The sequence below is a fragment of the Cupressus sempervirens genome, chromosome 5 (assembly GCF_028749045.1).
Source record: "Cupressus sempervirens isolate cs-2001-9-10 chromosome 5, ASM2874904v1, whole genome shotgun sequence".
NCBI lineage: Eukaryota > Viridiplantae > Streptophyta > Pinopsida > Cupressales > Cupressaceae > Cupressus > Cupressus sempervirens.
Window position 1 is genome coordinate 592,518,130 of NC_143122.1, and position 21,568 is coordinate 592,539,697.

The 21,568-nt window shown below is 38.3% G+C and overlaps 1 protein-coding gene across 1 annotated transcript in view; it reads left to right on the plus strand.

Annotated features, from left to right (window-relative positions):
• CDC48B (cell division cycle 48B) overlaps positions 1–21,568 on the plus strand; it is a 150,902-nt gene that overhangs the window by 39,378 nt on the left and 89,956 nt on the right. The window contains exons 5-7 of the mRNA XM_089832002.1: positions 4,116–4,265; positions 4,420–4,527; positions 20,165–20,264. Coding sequence (XP_089688128.1) covers positions 4,116–4,265; positions 4,420–4,527; positions 20,165–20,264 — 358 coding nt within the window. The remainder of the gene's footprint in view (positions 1–4,115; positions 4,266–4,419; positions 4,528–20,164; positions 20,265–21,568) is intronic.

The following is a 21,568-nucleotide window of genomic DNA, read 5'->3' on the forward strand; positions in this document are numbered from 1 at the left end:
AGGGTAAACGGATGTTTATCGCATTAAGATATTAGAATGTAACGCAAAACAATAGAGACTTTATTTATATAAGCAAATATGCAACTCTAATTACTATGATGATCTAATAGTCCATTTAGATGATGTACATATACTTCTCAAAAGGGTTACTCAACCATCACATGACCTTTTGGATACCAACTCTACCCGTCAGTTACAATATGGATTTTACTGACAACATCATCCCCCCCAAAAAGTAAAGTCATCTTCGGATGACAAAATAGAGACAACTAATACATCAAAACTCAAAAAATATGATTCAACAACTAATCCACTAATTACATCAAAGTTCACAACTAAGAAGGACACGTCCATGGTGTAGTAGACGTCTGCGCTCTAAGCTTGTTCAATTCTGCTTGTAGCTCGCACTTGCCTAGTTCGTGTCTCCAAATCTGCTTCAACCTCCATTTGAATTTCCAGGGCTGATTACATCATCGTGGCAATCTCTCCAAGCTCTACCTCCTTTGATGCTGACTCTTGCTATAGCTGACTCTTCTCCCACCTAGCCTCATCTAGCTGAGCCATGAATGCTATCCTCTCGAACTCCCAAGCTGCTCGTTCTGACTCCCTAGCTTCTCTTTCTGCAGTTAGGTTTGCCTTTATTGCTGCTAACCTGGTAGCTAACTCCTCCTGAGCCTTCTCTGTTGCTACTTGGTCTGCGTGGCTCCTTCGAAGAGCATAATACGCATCACGATGAATCTGGACTATCTCACGAGTTAGTCTCTATGCGGCTCTCCAAATTTGGCTCTCTAGTGGTAGCCCAATCTTGGTGCATCTCTGAAGTCTCTACTCTAGGCCATCCGCGCTCCTCAAAGAAGACTGAAAAAGTAGTCGAGCAGCCTACTCTCATGAAGGATATAACGAGCTCCAGCTCTTGTACTACTGAATCGAAAGCCTGTTTTGTGTAGAGACCACCACTTGGCGAGCTTGAGTCACTACGTCAGCCAGGAATGTCTCAACATCCTCTCCAATTGCTGTCTCCGGCCCTACTTTAGGCTACTGAGTACCCATAGTTGTCTTCACTGCCTCTATCATTCTCTCTGCAGTACTATTTGTCATGGAGTGTGGTATCTCATCAATTTGTGTCGGGTGACCCTCCACCTATGTCTATGTCTGTTTGGCAGTAGAGTCTCTTTTCGGGGCTACTTCTCGTGTAGGTGTGTGAATGCCTGACGCCTGTGGGGCTGGTGCGCGATTAAACCTCGTACTCAAGTACGTGCTCAACTTTTGAGATTGACTTGCTCTGCTCTGCTTGCCTTGTTCCTCTGTGATTGAAATTGCTAACAACGCTGCATCTATTATGACCACTGCATCCGAGCCCACTACATCTAGGTGAACACAGGGTGTCCTCAAACCCTCACTTGTTTCTACCTGCATAGGTACCTCCATGTCTTCCTCCTATGTAGGTACCTCCATCACTTCCTCCTTTGTCTCTACCACATCATCGGGTATAATTGTGTGTGTCTCAACGCGTAACTCTGGTAGGACTCTAGTTGTATGTGGCAAAGCCTCTTGATTGGACAGAAGAGGTTGCAGCAGGAGGTAGAGAGCTCGGAGCACAAGAACACTAATAGTGGGAGGGAAGACACATCCTCCATGGACACTGATGACTCAGAGGAGGAAGTGGAGGATGAGGATGATGATGATGAGGACGTCGAGGTTATCATAGCACTGCCACTTCTATTTCCAAGGTCTCTCACAGCTACCTCTCACTCGCACTTAGTCCTTGCAGGCATTTACATTCTTGGGTTTGGACAGTTTAGGCAGCCTATGGTTATGACTCTGGTCACCTTAACAGCCAGATCAACAACACAACCATCACTCCAGTCATCGGGCCGGCCAGCAGCATTAGCACCTTCAGGGGGTACCAAATGTTTACCGTATAGGGTAAATGGATGTTTATCACATTAAGATATTAGAATGTAATGCAAAACAACAAACTTTATTTATATAAGCAAATATGCAACTGCAATTACAATGATGATCCAGTAGTCCATATGGACAATTTACATATACTTCCCAAAGGGGTGACTCAACCGTCATGCGACCTTTCGGATACCAACTCTACCTATTGGCTACAATGTGGATTTTACTGACAACACCACTCTCGTGCTTGCAGAAAAATCACAGCTTATGCTATAGCCTCTGGTCAAATTATTTTTCTACCGATTTCCCTACTATTGCTTCCATGAATAAAATTAACTCGTTTCTTCAATTTTTTTATTTTTTAGGTTCTGTAAAATATAATTTTTTGGTATAGAACGTGCCGTCTATACTCACAATAATATTTTTCCAGGCAATGGAGTGTGGTGTATGAAGAGACCTGATATTTAAGTCTGTTCCAAAGAAACGCTATAACATTACCACCGGATATTGAACATTATGAACCTGGCCATATCGCTGATAACATTGGACTGTATTAATTGTATAAGTGCCACATGAGCGCCTAGACCTTGAAACACCTGAAGCAAAATAATATCTGACAATATAAACTATTTGCACTAATCTTGGAAATGATGTAGGTTGTGAATTCTAATGTTTTGAATGACTGTGGAGAAATATAATACTTCAGAACTCTTAAAGACAACTCTCTGCGACCAAACATGACGGTGGAATGAGGCCCAAAATATTGTTCTAAAAAATAATTGAGAATAGTAGAAGTTCACTTGGTGCTGAATATCTGCAACTATATTTGGATGAAACTCTTGACTATATCCAACTTAATGGCAGGATAAATTGCTCTGATACCACTGTACTATCCCGAATGGATATTTGCCCGGTTTTATCTCAACAATAATGCAGAATGCAAGCAGGTAGCTCATCCAATAAACTTTCAGATTAAAAATGACAAATGCTCATATAGAAGACCTCAAAAATTACTACTGTATTATGATATTCAGTAATACAATATCACAATCACCAAATCCATACAAATTCCTCAGAAAGATGTTATTGCATTATACATCAGCAATGCAAGTAACCAACATCAATTCCAATCTTAAAAATAGAAATACAGACAGATTGAAAGTAAACAGTAAAATGTACCCGTAGTCTCAAATGTGAATTCTGATTTGAATCCGCCACGAATGATGAATTGGGTCTATGTCCAGTCCACCTAGAGAATGGCCTGAAGGTTAGTGTCCTCAGGTCTGAAACAAGAGAAGCTAGCAGCTTCCTAATGTCCTCCAAAGAGAAACCGGCAAATTAATCTCAAATCCAAGCATACCGATAATGAACTCCTCATCCTTCTTTTGATGTTCCATGGTGATTCCTCAGATTCCCATTTTGTCTTTTGTCTCATCTCCCTTGTCACTTATTCCCCTTTAATAAAACGAGACCTTTTTAATAGTTTTAATTGAACTCCAAAGTCACTTTCAGTTGTTTTATAACTTGGACACGTAATTTTCTAGTGTCCCCAAAAAAGGGACATTACAGTTTATGAGGATGTGCAAAATGAGGTGTTTATCATTACCTACCTTTTTGAAGAGTCGTTTGATATCCATCCTAGCCTCAGTTCTTTTTTGTTCATATGACAGGGTTGACAAACAATCACTGTTGTAGCATTCAAGAGACTCTCCTAGAGTGAAAAACAAATATCATCATGACATGTTTCGAGTTTATTGTTTGTGAAAAGGTCAAGTTCTCATTGCTACTAAACAATGGGATATTTAAATGTCAACCAACCCAACAAAGTTTATGCTGTTAGTTAGAATAAACAGTGTTCATTCGTGGAAAGAATGTTAAATCTTGTTGGTTTAGAAAAGAATGGGGTGCATATATTTTTTCTTAAAATATATTGTGGGTGCAAATTGTTAGTTTGTTAAGGAATTTTTTTATTTTAATTTTTGATAATGCTAGAGAAAAGCACGATGGTTGAATTTTGTGGCTTAGCAGAATATTTGCACACTAACCTTTTTGCTTATGAAACTTGTAATCAGCTGCCCTACGTTTTGGTCCATTCAAATTTTATATCTGCCATACTGTCATTGGATGTCTGTCCATTATATATTCATTCAAATGCATTTCTTTTATTACGAGAGGAGTTTTACTGATTGAGTTAGCAATTGCATTTACAGTGCAGGTCTCATTCACAGGGCATATGCTGGAGAAAGTGAAAGGATTTTGCGGGATGCGTTTTCTGAAGCATCATCTCAAGTGGCAGCAGGTAGACCAGCCATTATATTTATTGATGAGATTGATGCCCTTTGTCCTCATCGCAATTCCAGGTATGGATAACCTTTGATTTCAGACATGTATGAAGTAGGTAGGCTGGTTCAATCTAGTCTTTTAAGAAATAAATTGATTTGTCACAGACTTTTGAGTTTGATTTTGAACTAAAGTTGATGGCTTCTCTGTGCAACTTATAACTGAATATTACAGACGAGAACAAGAGTCCCGCATAGTTGCCCAACTTCTTACTCTCATGGATGGCTCCAAAAGTTCAGCAGGGTCTTTGGAGAGAGTGGTTGTAGTTGCATCAACAAATAGGTTGGTTGTTGCGTTATTGTTTTCCTTATTTTGAAAGTTCTGGTAATTTAGTTATTACTGTTATTGTAAATAAACAGACAGCGACTTCTGTAAGCAACTCAGAATTGCTTGTAACTAACAAAATAGGTGATAAGACTGATCTTCCACACATCCTTTGGCACTTAATTGCTTGGTTTACCTAAAGAGTTCCTGAAACACATGGCAATAGTAATGGAAGAAAGGTTGTAAGGGGATGGTTGATTATGAAGCTAAGTCCTATAGAAAGGACAATAGTGGATGAGCCAGTGTTGTCAGTTACTTGATATTGTCTAATCTGAATATTTATAAACATTATGCTTTTGTTAATAGAAAAATGACGTGCTATATAGTATGAGTCTCAAGCCAAATTCTTTTCAAAATTTCAGTAAAATAATTATTTCAAAGATTCCCATGCCAGGAATTTCTTTTTGAAGTCCAATCATGTAAACTAACCTTTTAGTTGTAATTTGCTTTATTCATAAAAATATTTAAAAATCTTTCAATCTAGATCCTGCAGTAAAAATTGGTGCTATATGAGGATTTTCTTTGTTAGTTTCTATAATGTCCCTAAACTAGGACTTTACTTGTTTTACCCTAAAATTCCCAATTAGGGTTTGGATTTCACTTGGAACTGGCAATTTACTTAGTGTCTGTAATGTTTTGTATTAGTAGGCTGCCAATTCCCAATGATTGACCTACACCACTATGCATTTAAATTGTATTAAAATAATTAGTGATTCATAATACATTTGGCAGTTAACCTACTTAAGCTCAGTTTTTTACTTCACTCCAACCTCAACCCTAAGGAGAACATGTACTACTTTTTATAGGAGGCTTGAATACTAATCTACAAGTGGATTCCCTCAAGGTTCCAGAACGCATTCATACCCATCTTGAAACTAAGCCCTTATGGTTTTCCAAAATATATGCCTTAGCTTCTCTTGGGATTCACCCACCTTGTGAGGAATTACTCCAGGATTTCCTTACAACCTACTGTCCTCAAAAGGGACTAGAGCAAGAGATTAAAGAACAAGTTATCTCATGTATTAGGTGTGTGTGTCTCTCTCTATATATAACTGACATAATTTTGATTTCACTATTATTGATGTATATAATCACTACAGTATACATATACCTGTACATCTGCATATACATATACATAGCCTACTTGTGTGTGTGTGTGTATCTATCTATCTATTTATCTATATATAAACCTGCATGTATATCTATATAAGAAACCATATATCAGTATTATAACTTTGCAATGCACACCAAATGCAAATAGACAATAGTCATTCAAAACACTTATCATACAATAAATATCGAGTGACAGTCATATCAAGGAATCACTGATTTGAGTTATTCTGTTTTTTCTTATTATTAGCATTCTTCTCTGTCTTATTGTGAATGTCTGATATGTTTTACAATGTCATTCTTCGATGCCCACCTTCCTGGTTGGGTCCATCTCCATATATGTCTTGCAAGCTAAAGGATCACACCTCTTTGCTAATCATTTTATTAACAAATTTTAACAAACAGTCTTCTTACTAATTGTTACCTCCAAAATGTAATCACCCCTTAAATAACCATTCGTTTTTACCAATATTATTGTCTCTTGACATATTCTAATCTCTGTAACTCAAATATGGAACTCTTATCAATTGTTTCTCTTTTCTCGACTTAATGTTGATTGTTGTTTATCGAGAGTCTTTCTGATAGCCACTATTGCTGATGACTTAATAACATACTTTATTGCTGGCTCTTGTGTCAACATTGAATTATTGTCAACACAATACTTGCTGGATTGGATTCATTAACGGATCATCCACAATGGCTAAACACACTGCATAGCATATGTGAACACCCCAGCTTGGTAATTGATGATGGGTTATTTCTCTATATCTTTGATGATGCATATTAATCTTATTTTTGTCATGTTTCAATATTCATGTTATTTATGTCTCAATCACTGCCCCTTGTCTTAGTCTCACTTGCTGTCTTTGTCACAATCCTTGTTTCCTTTTCCACTCAGCACCTTAACACCAAAATTTCTATACCATCTTTTATCTTCTATGTGTAAGGTACAAAATGATTTTGGTAACAATACAAAATTCGCTAAATTTTTTTGTTTGTGTTCTTACCCATTATTACTATAGCTTCAATATCTCCTAAATCATTCATTTGATTATCACTTGTTACAATTTTTGTCTCAGAGACTTAACAAAATTTTTGATTTGTGGTTGGTGGGAATATTTCAGTTAGGGTTTCAAATACTGGACATGGGAAAAGAGCTTTTAGCTGGGGGTCTGCTGAGACTATTTAAAAATTCTATTAGAGAATTGGCATGAACACAAGCGTGGTACAAGCTCGCTTAGAATACACACACTAGAAAAATATATGCCGAGTACTCTCCTCACTATTGCTACATAGAAAGCACATTGAAGGTCCTGGAAATCTCCCTTTTTGTAGATTTTCCCAAGTGAGACATCTATATTGTACCACCAACCACACAAAGCATTATACTTGGACCAGGCAAATTGATTTCAAACCTATGTTCACTAAGGAACAACCACCTTTCCATAAGTCAATCCATCCAACTCCATGCATCTTGAGGCCATCGAAGATGTTGCCTATGAGTTTGGCCCCAAGCAATGACATCTTGTCCCTTGAGGGAGTTGCAAATTCATCATGCTAAATTCCTAGCAAGTTCTTGTCAAGCATGCACTGATCCTCGAGGACATTAACGTGATTTTTTCCATCTAACTACTTTGCCTTGCCCTAAGCTATGGATAACTTTGCGATCCTCAACTCTACTCCATCCAACTTTAATAAAGCTATCACATAGAAATTGCAGCTGCAGAAATTACAAGAGATAGGAGGGAATTCATTCCAAGATTCATGCTAGAATAGGGCTTCAGCTCCTCTTTTACAAATCTAGAAGAGTCCTTGCTTTACGATCGATTCTCCTCATCCCGTGTATTCCATACCATAGAACCTTTGCTTGTCATATTCCACCAAGGAACATCCTTGCTATCCACTCTCCACAAATATTTTATATTGAGGATTCTGGCTCAACCTGGATCGTGGCAAGCGCTCCAACTCCAGAAAAACTAACTAGCCTTGACACAACCGTCCATATCTAATTGACGCAAACCAAGGATGCTATCTTGTAACAGCCTGCAAACACAATCCCATTTGACCACACTCTTCAAAGAGAGGAAATTACCAGTCCACAAAAGTTACCTAGAAAGGGTATCAAATTCTTTAATAAAACTTATTTTACTTTTAGTCCCATGGAGGAGGAGGATGCGTTTGGATTGTTACATTGTATTTAGCAGGTGTTGCTTATGGTGGCATATTTGGCTTCTTGCACAAGGACATATCCTTGATAAACCATTTGATGATTCTAGTCAATGGATCCTAGAATACTTTTAGGGGAAGGGTAATGATGAGTACCTTAGAGGGCTTGTTTGTAGAAAACAAAAACACGTTGTGGAATCCTATTTTGCTGAATTGTTACCAAGTTGCAGTGATGGTTGTTGACATTTCTAAAAAACAATCACTTTTTGATTTGTTGAAAGTTTGTATGAACCTTCAGAAGGCATTGTTGAGGCTTTTGCATCCATATTTTTACAAGAAGCAGCCAAAGGAGGTTTAACGCTTTAGTCATTTGTGCTTAAGAGAAATTTTCTATCTTAATCCAAGACACTCACCTTTGTGTAGCATGAAGGAAATTTTCAAAAAGGGAAATTTTAAAGACATAATGTTTCCACAGTCCATGATTATGTGATTAGAGCTTCTGGTTTTGATTGTGTGTTCGTTTTTACATCAATGTTTTGAATCATACTCTATGATTCATCATCAGGATTCAGAGCAAGAGAAGCAAATATTCATAGAAGATCACACCTCCACCATTATATAGAAGCAATATCAGATTATAGCATATCTTGAAGAACGATAGACACAATCTACTATAAAGGAACATGCATCTAAGACTTTCGACAGTGAAACAACAGACAATGACACACTTCCAACTCTTTTAGGTGTGGTCAAATATCACCCATTGAAGTTTTGAGGAGTGCGTCTGGTATAGAGAATAGCAATGCCTATTGATAGAGAATAGCAATGCCTATTGATAGTGGGGTCACCCTCAATTTCATGAATGGAAATTTGAAGATCAAGGGAGGGTTAAAGATGAAAATTTTAAAGGATTCAATGTCATTATTGCTGATGGATTCACAATCTTATGAACTAAAATGATTTCACAAAAGGTATGCGATGGTTTCTTTGTTGTGGGTTTAGAAGAGATTGAAGTGGTTTTTGGTATACAATGGTGTAACAAATGAATTTTCTTAATTAAAAAAATAGTTCTATATTCTGAATTAAAACAGATATGCAAACAATACTTCAAATCCAAATTACCGAATTGAACATCCTTAATTCTATTTCATGTGAAATTAATTGAATTAACATCCAACTGACACAACAACCAACTGAAATAACTGATTTCTATCATAATTAAAAGAACTTAAATCATTACCATTAATTCTATGATATTCAATAATTACAAGAGAAAGTAAATGCATAGTAAAGAATGGTAGAAGAACATACAAATCTAATTGGAGAGTCTCCTAATTGTTGTGCAAGCCTCGGCTTTTGGATAAAAGGAGAATCATTAGCTTAGGCTTAACCTCCCAACCATAGACCATATCAATCCCCACACAATCTTTTGCCAAGAAAGACCCTCCCTACCTTGGGGCTAGGCTTAGGGCACTATTAGTCCAGCCATTTGAGCTATATTAGTGTTTCTAATATTCGATCACCACCGCTCAACTTGACAATAGGGTAAGTAGATTAGACATGCATGAACTTATTGGATAGTTTTTAAAGTTATCATATCAAATCTGATTCCTGTTCCTTGTTTTTGCAGAACTTCCTTTCTACCTCTTCACTCTCTTTCTTGGCCATCCAGTCCGGGTAAGTCCTTGGTGTCTATTCATTAATGAAATTAGTTCATTTGCTGAAACTCAGTTGATCGAAAGATAATAATTTAGTATTGGCATGAAGCCATCCTTCTGATTCAAGGACTTCTCTCAAAAGAATCCGAGAATTATATTTCAGAATTGAAGGACAAGCTGATTTAAGAATGAAAACATAAACATTGCATATTCATTCAGTTTCAGATTCAAACATGGTCAGATTACTTGGTAAGCTTGATTGAATGAACTATTCATTATTCGTCTTTTACTTCATAGTCATGCATTAAGGAAATAACATTGGCAGTCCTTAAAACCTACTTGCATCTAGATTTCGGGTGCAATAAATATACCACATAAAAGAATAGAAGTTATCCACATAACCTGATCAATGATGGAATGAACTTGATTAATCCTGACTAGTCGGCTCTCAATGATTCAGGTTGCCAAAAAGGATATCAGATATAGAGTCCCTCGTCAAGGAAACAACAAGCTCGGAATTCACTTTCAATATTGGGCCATATGGAAGAGGTAAGAACACGAGAAGGAAAGAAGAAGTGAAGAGAGTAGTATCAATGATCTCTGAAAGAAATGCAGTCGAGCTTACATGTTTAAACAAAAGAGAAAGCTTCAATTGAAGCCGCAGCTCAAGATGACAATCGCAAACAAGATTATCGGCTTCTTGGTTCACCGATTCAAAAGAAAGAATATCGCCAAGTGTACTCATCGTCCCTCTCAGAGACTTATAATTTTAAAAACTGAATTCAAAGGACTCCTTATTAAAAGAATAATCTATATATATATATAAAATTTTCGAATGATATCATCATAGTATCATTGTATCCAAGGTCTTACCTATTAGGATACGCATATCTACATACGTGCATAATTTGGAGAATTTATTTCATCTTCATATCATCCCAATGTATATGCATATATATGTATGCATAGATATATAAATAGAGACGAGTTTGGATAATTTAATACCATGGTGGCATCATACCTTTATAGATATGTGCATATATATATATATATATATATCTATATATATATATATATATATATATATATAATGAAATGATGAGGATGCCAACATAAATCATTAAAGGTACGAATTTGATTATGTTAAAATATTCAAATGTTTTAAATGATGTCCAAGTAGCACATGCATTTCCAATGTATGTACCCTGTTATACAGTAGCTAGGTCCTTACCAAGGTAGTTAGAGGTCATACTTGTCTATTGGATAAATGGACTAAGGTAGTGCCCCATTCCATAGATCTCGTTAAGCAATGCTTTCTCCCCATTATTTGCTCTTGCAACCACCTGTGCAACATTTCCACAATAATAACAAGTTTTCCATGAAAAATCAACATCAATTTATAATATAGTTGTGAAAAAAATAGTTAACTACCATTATCCAGTAAACAAGCAACTGCTAACTACCATCATTAGACATATGATAAGTATTGGTTAACTACCATCATCACTAAGCAATTATACATAATAATTGTTAACAACCAACTTCATATGAAATAAAAATGGTTAAATATAACTACCCTTTTCACATGAACAAGGAATCAATAGTTTTAACTAATCATCACAACTGCTATAATATATTTTTAAATAGGTCAAAATTTTGGGATGTAACAAATGGTTGCACTCACTTGGTGAGTTTTTGTAGAATCATTAATCCATGGAACTCATGTTTAAATCTCAAAGGAAGATGCAATGCTTAAGGGAATTTCCAATGAGTGCTAGAGGTGGTAACAAGTTAACAACTAAAAGGATAGAAAAGACATTGTACAAATGACAAGTTGCATGGGCAGCAAGCTGTTTGATCATGTGTACAAGTTTATCATGGGTGAGTACTGCATTTTTCATGTTGATTTCAAAAATATTTTGAACAAGCATCATATGGCATTTAGTAATATTATTCGAAGATCACCACTTGATAGAGGATTTTAGTATATTATAGTGCATAAACTATGCTCTAAGTGTATCATGGCCACTCCTTATCAGCACAGAATCTACAAAGAAGCAATAGAAAATCTCATCAAAGAGATCTTGGAGATGGGTAATGTCGTCGGTAGAAATTGTGTAGTCGACGGGTTGATATCGTTGGTAAAGATTGTGTAGCCGATGGACCCCTTCGGGAAGGTTCGGCAGGAAGTATATATACCCTATTTGGGATCATTGCAAATCATCACCATAAGCTTTATGTAATCTCTTGGTATATGCGAATAATAAAAGGAGTACTACTGTTGCTGTTCTTGTTTGTTGTCTGTGTGCATTAATCTATTTATCCCATGCGGTAAACATTTGGTACCGTTACCTGATGGACCTAGAACAAAGGTAGAGGAATGTAGACTAATGTTAAATCAACTTAACAAGGATAGAAATAAGCTAAAGGGCAAAGATGGAATATGCACCGCACAAGAAAATTTAATTTTAGCACAACAGGCTGAATGCAGACGGAGATTTCAGCAACTCGCCGACGGATACCAAAGCACTGAGGAATTGTTGGAGGAGACTCGACAACAGGTGGAATTGGTGGAGGAAGCAAAGGAGGAATTTTTGAACTTGTATTTGCTGAGGGAAGAGAATCCAGATGGAAGGGAATTAACTCGCACGGCTCGGAGTGCCAAGGAAGCACGAGCGTGGAGTGAACTCTTTGTCCGCGATACACTTCTAGAAGGGACAACTTCAGAAGATCCTTCTTCACCAAAGTTTGCGGCTGTTGCAAATAAGACATTTGTACAAAACAGCGACGGTGTGGGAGCACAAAGTGCCGGTGTGGGAGTGCAAAGCCACGGTGTGGGACTGCAGAGAGCTGGTGTGGGAGTGCAAAGCGTCAGTGTGAGAGTGCAAAACATCGCCACTATTGTAGGACCGAACGACGCTTGTGCACAAAATCAAGTAGTGATGGTGGGACCAAAGGAAAAGTTGCCTAAGTTTGATGGTGATGGTACGACCAATCCAATCCGATACTGTAAAACATGCAAAGCGATTTGGAGGGTGAATAGCATAATAGATACAAACGAATGGGTCTGACAATTCTCAGCAACTCTACGGGGTGTCGCAATTGATTGGTTTGCCGATATGGACCCCCAAAAATTAACCAACTGGGACAACATTAAAAAGAAGTTTATCAACGAATTTCAACTGTTGTGCGATGACAATGAGATCATAGCGGAGATATACAACACAAAGCAAGGGAAAAATGAAACTGTTCGAGTATATGCCAGGAAATTAAAGGACTTAATAAATAAAATGGAGAAAAAGTCGGTGGATGGGCTGCAAGAAAGATGGTTCATTAAAAGTCTACGACCAAAGTTGCGAAAGAAGATGAAGATTGTGCCGCCATCGTAATACACTGAAGCATACAGTCGGGCGATGAACTTGGAAAGTGAGCAAAAAACAAAGAAGAAGAGTGAGCTCATCCAAGTTAGATGACGATGCGTTTTCGGAAGAAGAGAGTAGCGATGACAAAAAGGGCAGCAAGAAGGTCTGCGCTCTCTAGAAAGATATGATCTGAATGATGAAAGAATTTAAGAACATGCAGAAAGAGACAAAGGGAAACGACCTCTGGTGCATGGAATGTAAGACAGAAGGACACACGAAAGGATCCTGTCCGAAGAACTAGTTTTGTGAGATTTGCCAAATTATGGGACATTCCTTAAAATAATGCCCTTTCAACATGAAAACAAGAGGCCCTCAGCAAGTACTTCTCACACAGGAGGCTTCCGCGTTAGGAGATAGTGGAAACACCAATAATGCAGGTGCCACGTCTGGAGGGTACAAAAATAATAGACGAGGGCAAAACAACAACAATATGAACAATAATAATGGTAGCCGAAGTCGAATTCAGTACGATGCGAATGACCGACCAGTGGTTTAATGCTGAGCATGTAATTTGTGGGGCCACTTTGCCCGAGACTGTACAACGGCAAACACACTAAAATTATTATGCAGATGGTGCGAACTCGGCGATCATGAAGATGCCAAGTGCCCAAAATTAGGTTTAAATTTGATCACCATCAGGATGGAAAGAGAGGAGGTTCCGACAATTACACGGAGGCAAGCAAAACTATACCTCGACCAGGCGGAAGAAAAGAAGAGGCTAGAGGAAGTACAAAAGGAAATTGAGAAAGTGACACAGGCAGAGAGTGCACACTTGAGGGACACCATAGGTACCTCAACAAGGAACTGCGTGGAATAGAATATTGTACGACAGATACTACAAACGGAGGTACCCATGAAAATAAACGATCTGTTGATCACAATGCCTTAGCTTCGATCGACACTCACAAATATCGCTCCAAATGCTAAATTACCAGGAGAACATGGGAAGGAGAAAGAAAGTAGAGCAAATACAGAGGGCCCAATGCTGTTAGCCCTTACATCCGGATGACATTTGACCGTCGTTGATATGGGAATTCTGGGAATGGTTCTGACGGACACAATTGTGGACAGAGGATCTAGCGTGAATGTGCTACTGGAGGATACGTGGAAGAGGTTGGGACAACCAACATTGTGGCCACCTACATTCCAGTTGCTCACAGCGGACCAACACGACATTAAACCTCTTGGCGTCCTGATGGCACAACTAGTGACAATTGGAACACAACCATTCCTCCTTGACTTTGTCGTCATCCCGTTGAAAAGGAGAGGGTACGACGCTATTTTGGGCCGTGGATGGCTCATACAAGCAAAAGTTAAACATGATTGGAAGAAGAATATATTATCACTAGAAAGCAAAGGACGAAAATTCATGATTGATCTGCACACGCAAATGGTGGGCGAAGAAGCTCTGTCATCAGATTCCGAGAAAGAGGATGAAGGGAAGCAGCGGATGGAATCGGATTAGGAAGGAGTCCCATGGTTGGAAGGAGGATCAACGGACAATGATTTGGACTCAGTAAACGACTTTTTCCATTGGTAGATGGAGGATTACGAGCTCTTATTGAGCTGTAATATGTTAAGGGTCGCCAAAGGTGAGAAAGAAGATGAAAATGAATGTCCAAAAGAGTACAGAGAAGCGGAAGAAGGAAAGACAGTTATGACTGCAGCTGAAGGGAAGAACATACAGTACGAACTTAGAGAAAGGAAAGATTCCACCGTACGGAACACTGTGAATGGACCGCGTGGAAAGAAAATATTATGTTGAACCATGGATATAGTAGAAAGGTGCTGGCAACAAGGAAAACACATCATACGGTTTGCAGAGGAAGAGTTTAATAAACGCTTTAGTAGTACGGAGTGAAGGTTCTAAAATTAAGAATACAATTGTTGACGGCAAGGAGTGCTAGCCGACAAAATTCATGGTACCGAGTGTCGAGAACAGACTGGGTGACATGAAAAACCTGAGGGAGAGATTGTATAACTTAAATAAACTTCGACGATTGTAGGCACAAAAGGCCACGGAGGTGACATAGAATAGGCGAAAAGCATGGCATGATAAGTTCCAACTGGGACAATTGGTATTGAAGCATGATGGACAAAATGAAATCAAACCAGGCAAGTTTAAAGTCAAATGGGTCGGGCCATACCAGATCCGGGAGGTAGGTGATAATGGAGCAATAAAGTTTTGGACATTAGATGGACAAGCAATACTAGAGGCAATCAACGGTTCAAAGCTAAAGATGTACCATGCCAGAATGATTCCCTTGTCATCAAAAAAGGACGAACTTAGAGGGAGAATTAGATGTACATGTTAATTTTTTTTTAAAAAAAGAAAAGAAAAAGAAAGTATGTTAGTGTGTGGGTGTTTCGCGGACATCTGTCCCGCAAACGGGGTGTCCCACAGACACTTGTTCTGCAGACACTAAGTGTCCCGCGGGCATGTGTCCGTGGACACCTTTACCTGCAGTGAGCTTTCTGCGGTCTGAGCTTTGGATCTCCTTGGGTTATACTTTATGTTTCCGTAGACAGTGTTTGATATCCCTGAGGATGTCAATGTGAATATGGCATGTAAATTTTCGCGGCTTGTGTTATAATCTCTTGCGGATGGAACAAATGGCAGCTTTGTGATTCAACACATTGATAAAGACTAGAACATCCATGTGCAAGAGGACGAAACGACCGTCACGTACGCAATTCATTTTGAGGAAGAGGAATGATCAAGGATTTAAAGATCTTGATCTTGGATGTGGCTCTTAGTACCCCTGGTTCGTAGTTTATTGAATTTGTTGTATTGATACGTGCAGTTTGAGCATTCCAGATCATAGTTTGATCAACATTTTGTGGGGTTTTCTTATGCTGTTGGATTCTGTTGGGGTCTGAGTGAAAAGGAGTGGGGTTCAGAGGTTAGGTTTTTGATTTGGGATGTATGGGAAAGAGAAGTCGAGGCAACTTTGGACAGACAAAATATCATAGAATGTTTTCATTGATTGGGTTCAGGATGGGCAAAGGATGGAGCAGGAAAAAAAAAAACTAACGACAACTCAGAAATGTTTAGAATGAATATTGTATGACGCTGAGGGGAAGGGAAATACATAGACAAGGAGGAAACATGAGCAGTTGCCAAAAAGAGTGTGGGATTGGAAGAAAATCCCAAAAATAGTGTGTTCCATGTAGTTTTGTGTGGGTTTCAGAGTGCTAATTTGGGCCCCTACCCCAAGACCCCGCTAGGGGCTATTCCCTCTAGACCCCCAGTCGGTGCGGTTATTAGTCGTGGGAAGTGTGATCGGTTGATGAGACCTGGAGCTGCTGCAGGCATAGTGTGCTAGAGGTGGAGAGAACATTGGAGCAAGCATTTCGAGAGGGATGTTATGCTTTGAGGCACTTGGAGTAGGTGTTGGACGTGAAGCTGTCTTGGTGGATGCATAGAGAGCTTGGGAGGAGCTGATCATCCAGTTGAAGGCAGTAGAGTGACACTTGGCTCAGGGTACCTAGGAGTTGGAAGCAGAGAAAGTAACACAGGTAGCTATTAAGGTCAGCTTGATTAAGGGGACAATATTGTGTTAGCAGAGGCTACAGATGCAATGTGGGTTGGAGACCAGTTTGGTGCAAGCGTGGGATGAATGTGAAAGTAATGTGACAAAAACAGATCTATCTTGTTGTAGTTAGTCAATTAATGTATTTTGCTTGTTAATTTGTCTCGAATATTTTGTAATTGTCGTCTGGAGACGACTTTTTCTTTTGGGGGGGATGATGTTGTCGGTAGAACTTGTGTTGCCGACGGGTTGATGTCGTCGGTAAAGATTGTGTAGTTGACAGGTAGATTAGCATTGTCATATAGCCGACGGACCCCTTCGGGAAGGTTCGGCGAGAAATATATATACCCCATCTGGGATCATTGCAAATCATCATCATAAGCTTTATGTAATCTCTTGGCATATGCTAATAATAAAAGGAGTACTGCTGTTGCTGTTCTTGTTTGTTGTCTGTGTGCATTAATCTATTTACCCCATGCGGTAAACAGGTAACATCAGGTCCATTTGCCTCATCCATGTTTCTTTCAAAGGAAAAGAATCACGCCTTGCAGATGTGTATTGATTAAGAGCCTTTTAACAAGAGGCCAATAAAAAGTATGTTGTTGCATTTTGTTGTTATGTCCATAAAAGAATCACATCATGCAGATGTTACATTCTGTGGGCTATCTAGGGTGCTGAAACATTCATGTGGTCTCACTAGTGGAATTTACACAAGACTATTGGGATTTGAACTATGATTGTTTGGGTAGCAAGTGTTGTAGTTGACATGAAGACATAGCTTGGAGATATATTATACCAAAGACCTGACATCCATTGGAGTTTGTTTTTAACTTTGAGCTCCTTATATGTTTGCTTTATTTCCAACAATGGTCATATAGCTTCCATATCCTCTCTTAGGAAAATCCTTGATTAAGCATTGAGTATGCATTTATATTTTGGGAATATTGGTGGTCTCGTGCCCAAGGTTCTTTGCATTTGAAACACAACACTTCTCTTGATAATTCATCCCTCTTTCCAATCTCTTCTTTTCCTTGACATCAATCTCCTGGATTCCATTGCTCTTTACAAAAGTAACATGTTTTTTTTCCTTATTTTCTTGTTTTGATCCTTCATACTTGTTTTGACTTTTAGGAGGGTAAGTCTTGAATCTTTCCTTTGATACATTTGATTCCACCTTCTTGGCCTTTTGAATGGCTTATTCCACTACTTGAGGTTCTAAAGGGTTAACCATGTTTTTAATGGATCTTTTAGGCCTTCAACAAATAGGTATGTAAGCCTTCTTTGGGATAAGTCATGAACCATGACTAAAAGTTTTTGCAACTCATTTGCAAATTCTTTGACTGTTCCATGCTGTTTTAAATGGGCTAGCTCTTTGAAGTACCATTCAGGCTCCACTTGATCAAACCGTTTTATAAGCTTTTGAGAGAATTCTTGGTAAGAAGTCACATTTTGATGGCCCAGGGATAGCAGCCCATTGTGCCCATTCATGAGCTGTTCCTTCTAAGTGAAGTATGGAAAATTGAAGGGCATCTTCTGTAGTCATTGGGCTAAGTGTATTAGTTTTTGCAGCCATGCATGGGCTGTCATTTTTCTTGATCCATCAAAATTGGGTAGTATCACTTTGTTCACTTTGTGTTTCAAATCTTTGTTTATATGCCTTCTTATCCTTTTAGGGGCCTCATGTTTTTGACCCTCACAAAATTTTGGAAATGTTATGAGTTCCCAAATTTCAGGTTCAAGGCTTGCATAGGCTCTTGCTTTATCTACAATGCTATTGGTGGGTTGGTCTATTCCCTCCTCTTCTCTCTATATCTCTTCTCTTGGTAGGAAAGGGGGTCTTGGGAATCTAGATGGTGTTGACCCATTAATATCTGGTTCATTTGAACTTATGTCTCACCCATGTGAAGAGTTATTCCGGAGGTTATTAATAGAATTTCCCATATTCTGTAAAGCTTTTAGAAGGGCCTTGTTGGATTGATCCAATTTTTCATTTTGACTTGCTAGAGTTGATTGGTTTGTTCCATGAAGGCTCTTATTTCATTGGCCATTTCATTCATGGTAGTTTTCCTAGTTCTTTCATAGTTTAGCATAAAATGTTGTTCTCAGGATGGCAAGATCGATGATGTGATACCACTGTAATGTCCCTTATCTATCTGGTTAAACTTCTTGCTTCCCGATTTCTGCACCTTCAAGGATGTTAGTATTCTAGTGGAGATATGAACCAAAAAAAAACAAACAATATTTAATTATTAGAGAAGATCAACGTAAGATCCCTATTCCCAATTACTTTCTTTCTCAAGGAGAGACTATTATCAAATGCTTAGTTCTTGAGGGAGGGTTTCCTGTGGCTCTAGCTGTTTAGAGCAATTCTCCACTAAGCATCATCTTCTCACTACCTCTCTTTAAGACCCTATGAATAATCAATCCCGATATATCCATCCTTCCTAGAAGATTTCTCAGTCTAGGCCTTGTGGATGACCTTAATAGGTAGTTCCATCCTTTCATATGCATATACTGACCTTCAGAGATAGATGAGCTTTGCCTTAATTCTTATTTTTGGATTTAGAATTATTTTGATCTTCCCATATCTCTATTTGTTAATATGGTTCCTAGCTCAGTATATCTCAGACTGAGCCTATTTAGTTTGCAACATATTCTTTCTGACTCTATGGTTGAATCTCTGATTCTTCTGAGATGTAGCAATCTAATGATTGCTGTACACTGTCTTTATCTGCCTTGCGGTTGTGTGAGTGCTGTAGCAGAAGAATGGATATTTCTTGGTTTAACGGCAGCTCCAACAAAAAACTTTGCTCCTTTCTTGATTGCGGATGCCTCTATGTCTGCACAATATCGATGACTGATGTGGTGATGCTTGTCAAAGATGGGGGTAGTTTTTTGTTACTTCCTTACTCTATCTGAGCATTTGAAGGCTCCAATTGATTTTCTCCTGGGTAACGCACGTATCCCTTCTACTGGTGCTCGGAGGGTATGGCATCTGCCTTGGTCAATTGTCAAACTTGGATGCCGACTTTCTGCTGACGATGACTAAGTCTGTATCCTCTTCTGAGTATTTCCTTCCTTGCTATGTCCATCAGTTGTGCTGGAGGCTGGGCCTTGTTCGATATTGCAAAAAATGAAAGTTTTCCCCGCAACGTCTGCCTTGTCTATGGTAAGTTGGACTGTCTCTTCCTCCGAATGCTGTGGTGTATGCTCTGATTCCTTGGTTTCAATCCTTCCTTCTTTCCGTAATGGCCGTTATTAATATGTGTGGAATCCACATGTTTGGAAGGGTTGCGATATGTGAAGGGTCGTGGCTTCATTCACCAATTTAACAATTTATTTATTATAATTTTATAAATGATCCTCATGCCTTAATTATTCTATTAAACAATTATGATAATATTTATTACTATTGTTTAATGTTTGAAAGAATTAAAATAAGGAAGAATTATCATTGGAAATAAAAATAATTTTGAATTAATATTTGAAGGAATGTTGCTTTATAAATCCTAATCATTTTTATCTTTCTCCTACTTATCATTATTTATCTTGTTTATTAGTCTATTCCTATTGGGGTTATCACATAGTGCACATTACTTTTTTAATGACTGATATATTTCTTTAATCTTGTTAATTTCTCTTTAATATCAAAACAAATCTTTTATTTTCCAAAGCTCAAACAGTAGCCGTTTACCTGTACGTGTAGAGTGAATGCAATTGATCCAGCATTACGAAGGGCAGGACGTTTTGATGCTGAAATTGAAATCAGTGCACCTAATGAAGAGCAGCGTTTTCAGATTCTTCAGGTGAAACCACATCTTTTTCCTACTTTTGTGATGCTTAATGCCTTTTCCATTTTGTGTTTTGTTCCTTCCCATAATCATAACAGAAAACAACAAAATTCCAATATAAACTGAATAAACACACATGCCTGTACCAAGAGGGCAGGGGTGGGCGGGCAAGGGGGGTGCACAGAGAGGCCGGCGAATCAGTATGAAGTCTGTTGTTACTTTTTTATATTGAATACCATAAGCATATTGTCATGTCTCTGAAGAAACGTTTTAATAAGTTTAAATTAAACTTATAATAAGCATGGGCTAATATATATAACTCCAACCTAGTAATCAACTTAGAAGAAACACAGTCAATCACAGGATTAACAATCAGGAAGACAGTGGCCTGATTAAAGAGGACGATGGGTGAAAGACATCAAGTCTATCAACTTAAAGCAGGGAGGACGATGATAGTCAACACCAGATCAATGTCTTTGACCAGCAAGACCAATGACAACAAACACAAGTGTTTTGAAATCAGTCAATCCGATATACGAATCATAACACCACTGCATATGCGTTGATGATTAAAGGGAACAGATAGCGGTTGATACTGTATGTAGAGGGCCACAGACGGGCATCTTACTTAAGCAGGAATCGACGGTGGGCTCATAAAGGAGACTGCAACAAGGATATCTTGCAGGCTTGTCCAAATAACATAATCACATTGACAGGGAAATAATCGACTATGTGAATCAATGGGATCGCTTCCATCGGGCATGATGTACCTTCAGCAAATACCCAGAAAGAATTAAGGGTTGTATGATGCAAAAGATGATATTCCATATAGAGAATGGACTCATCAATATCTTAGTTATTGATACACAAGGAAAAAATTAACATCCATAGAGAGTGTAAGTAGCTCATCTATCCATACATTGACTCTTAGGTCCAGATTATAGTGGATTTGATGATAACTAATCATCACCAATGAAGAGTTAGTGATATTACTATGGATAAGGTCGTTAAGAAGATCGCTGTTAAATGATTTCAACTGATATCGGTTAAGACCAATTGTCAAAAGGTGTGAACTCCATAAACATGAGATATTTCTCATGTAAAGACATGACTTCACATAGGCTACTATTTGGTGAGGCTGGCTACTTAAGGGAGAGGAAGATCAGTCCTTCAAGGTATGAAGATTTCATTTTATTAACTTAAATTTCTTTGTGGAGTTCGCTCGATAAGAGCAGAATCAGTTACTACCACAACCTATCATCATGCAAGTATAATAATTGCAGATCAGAGACAACACCAGTCAAAGAGCATACAATATG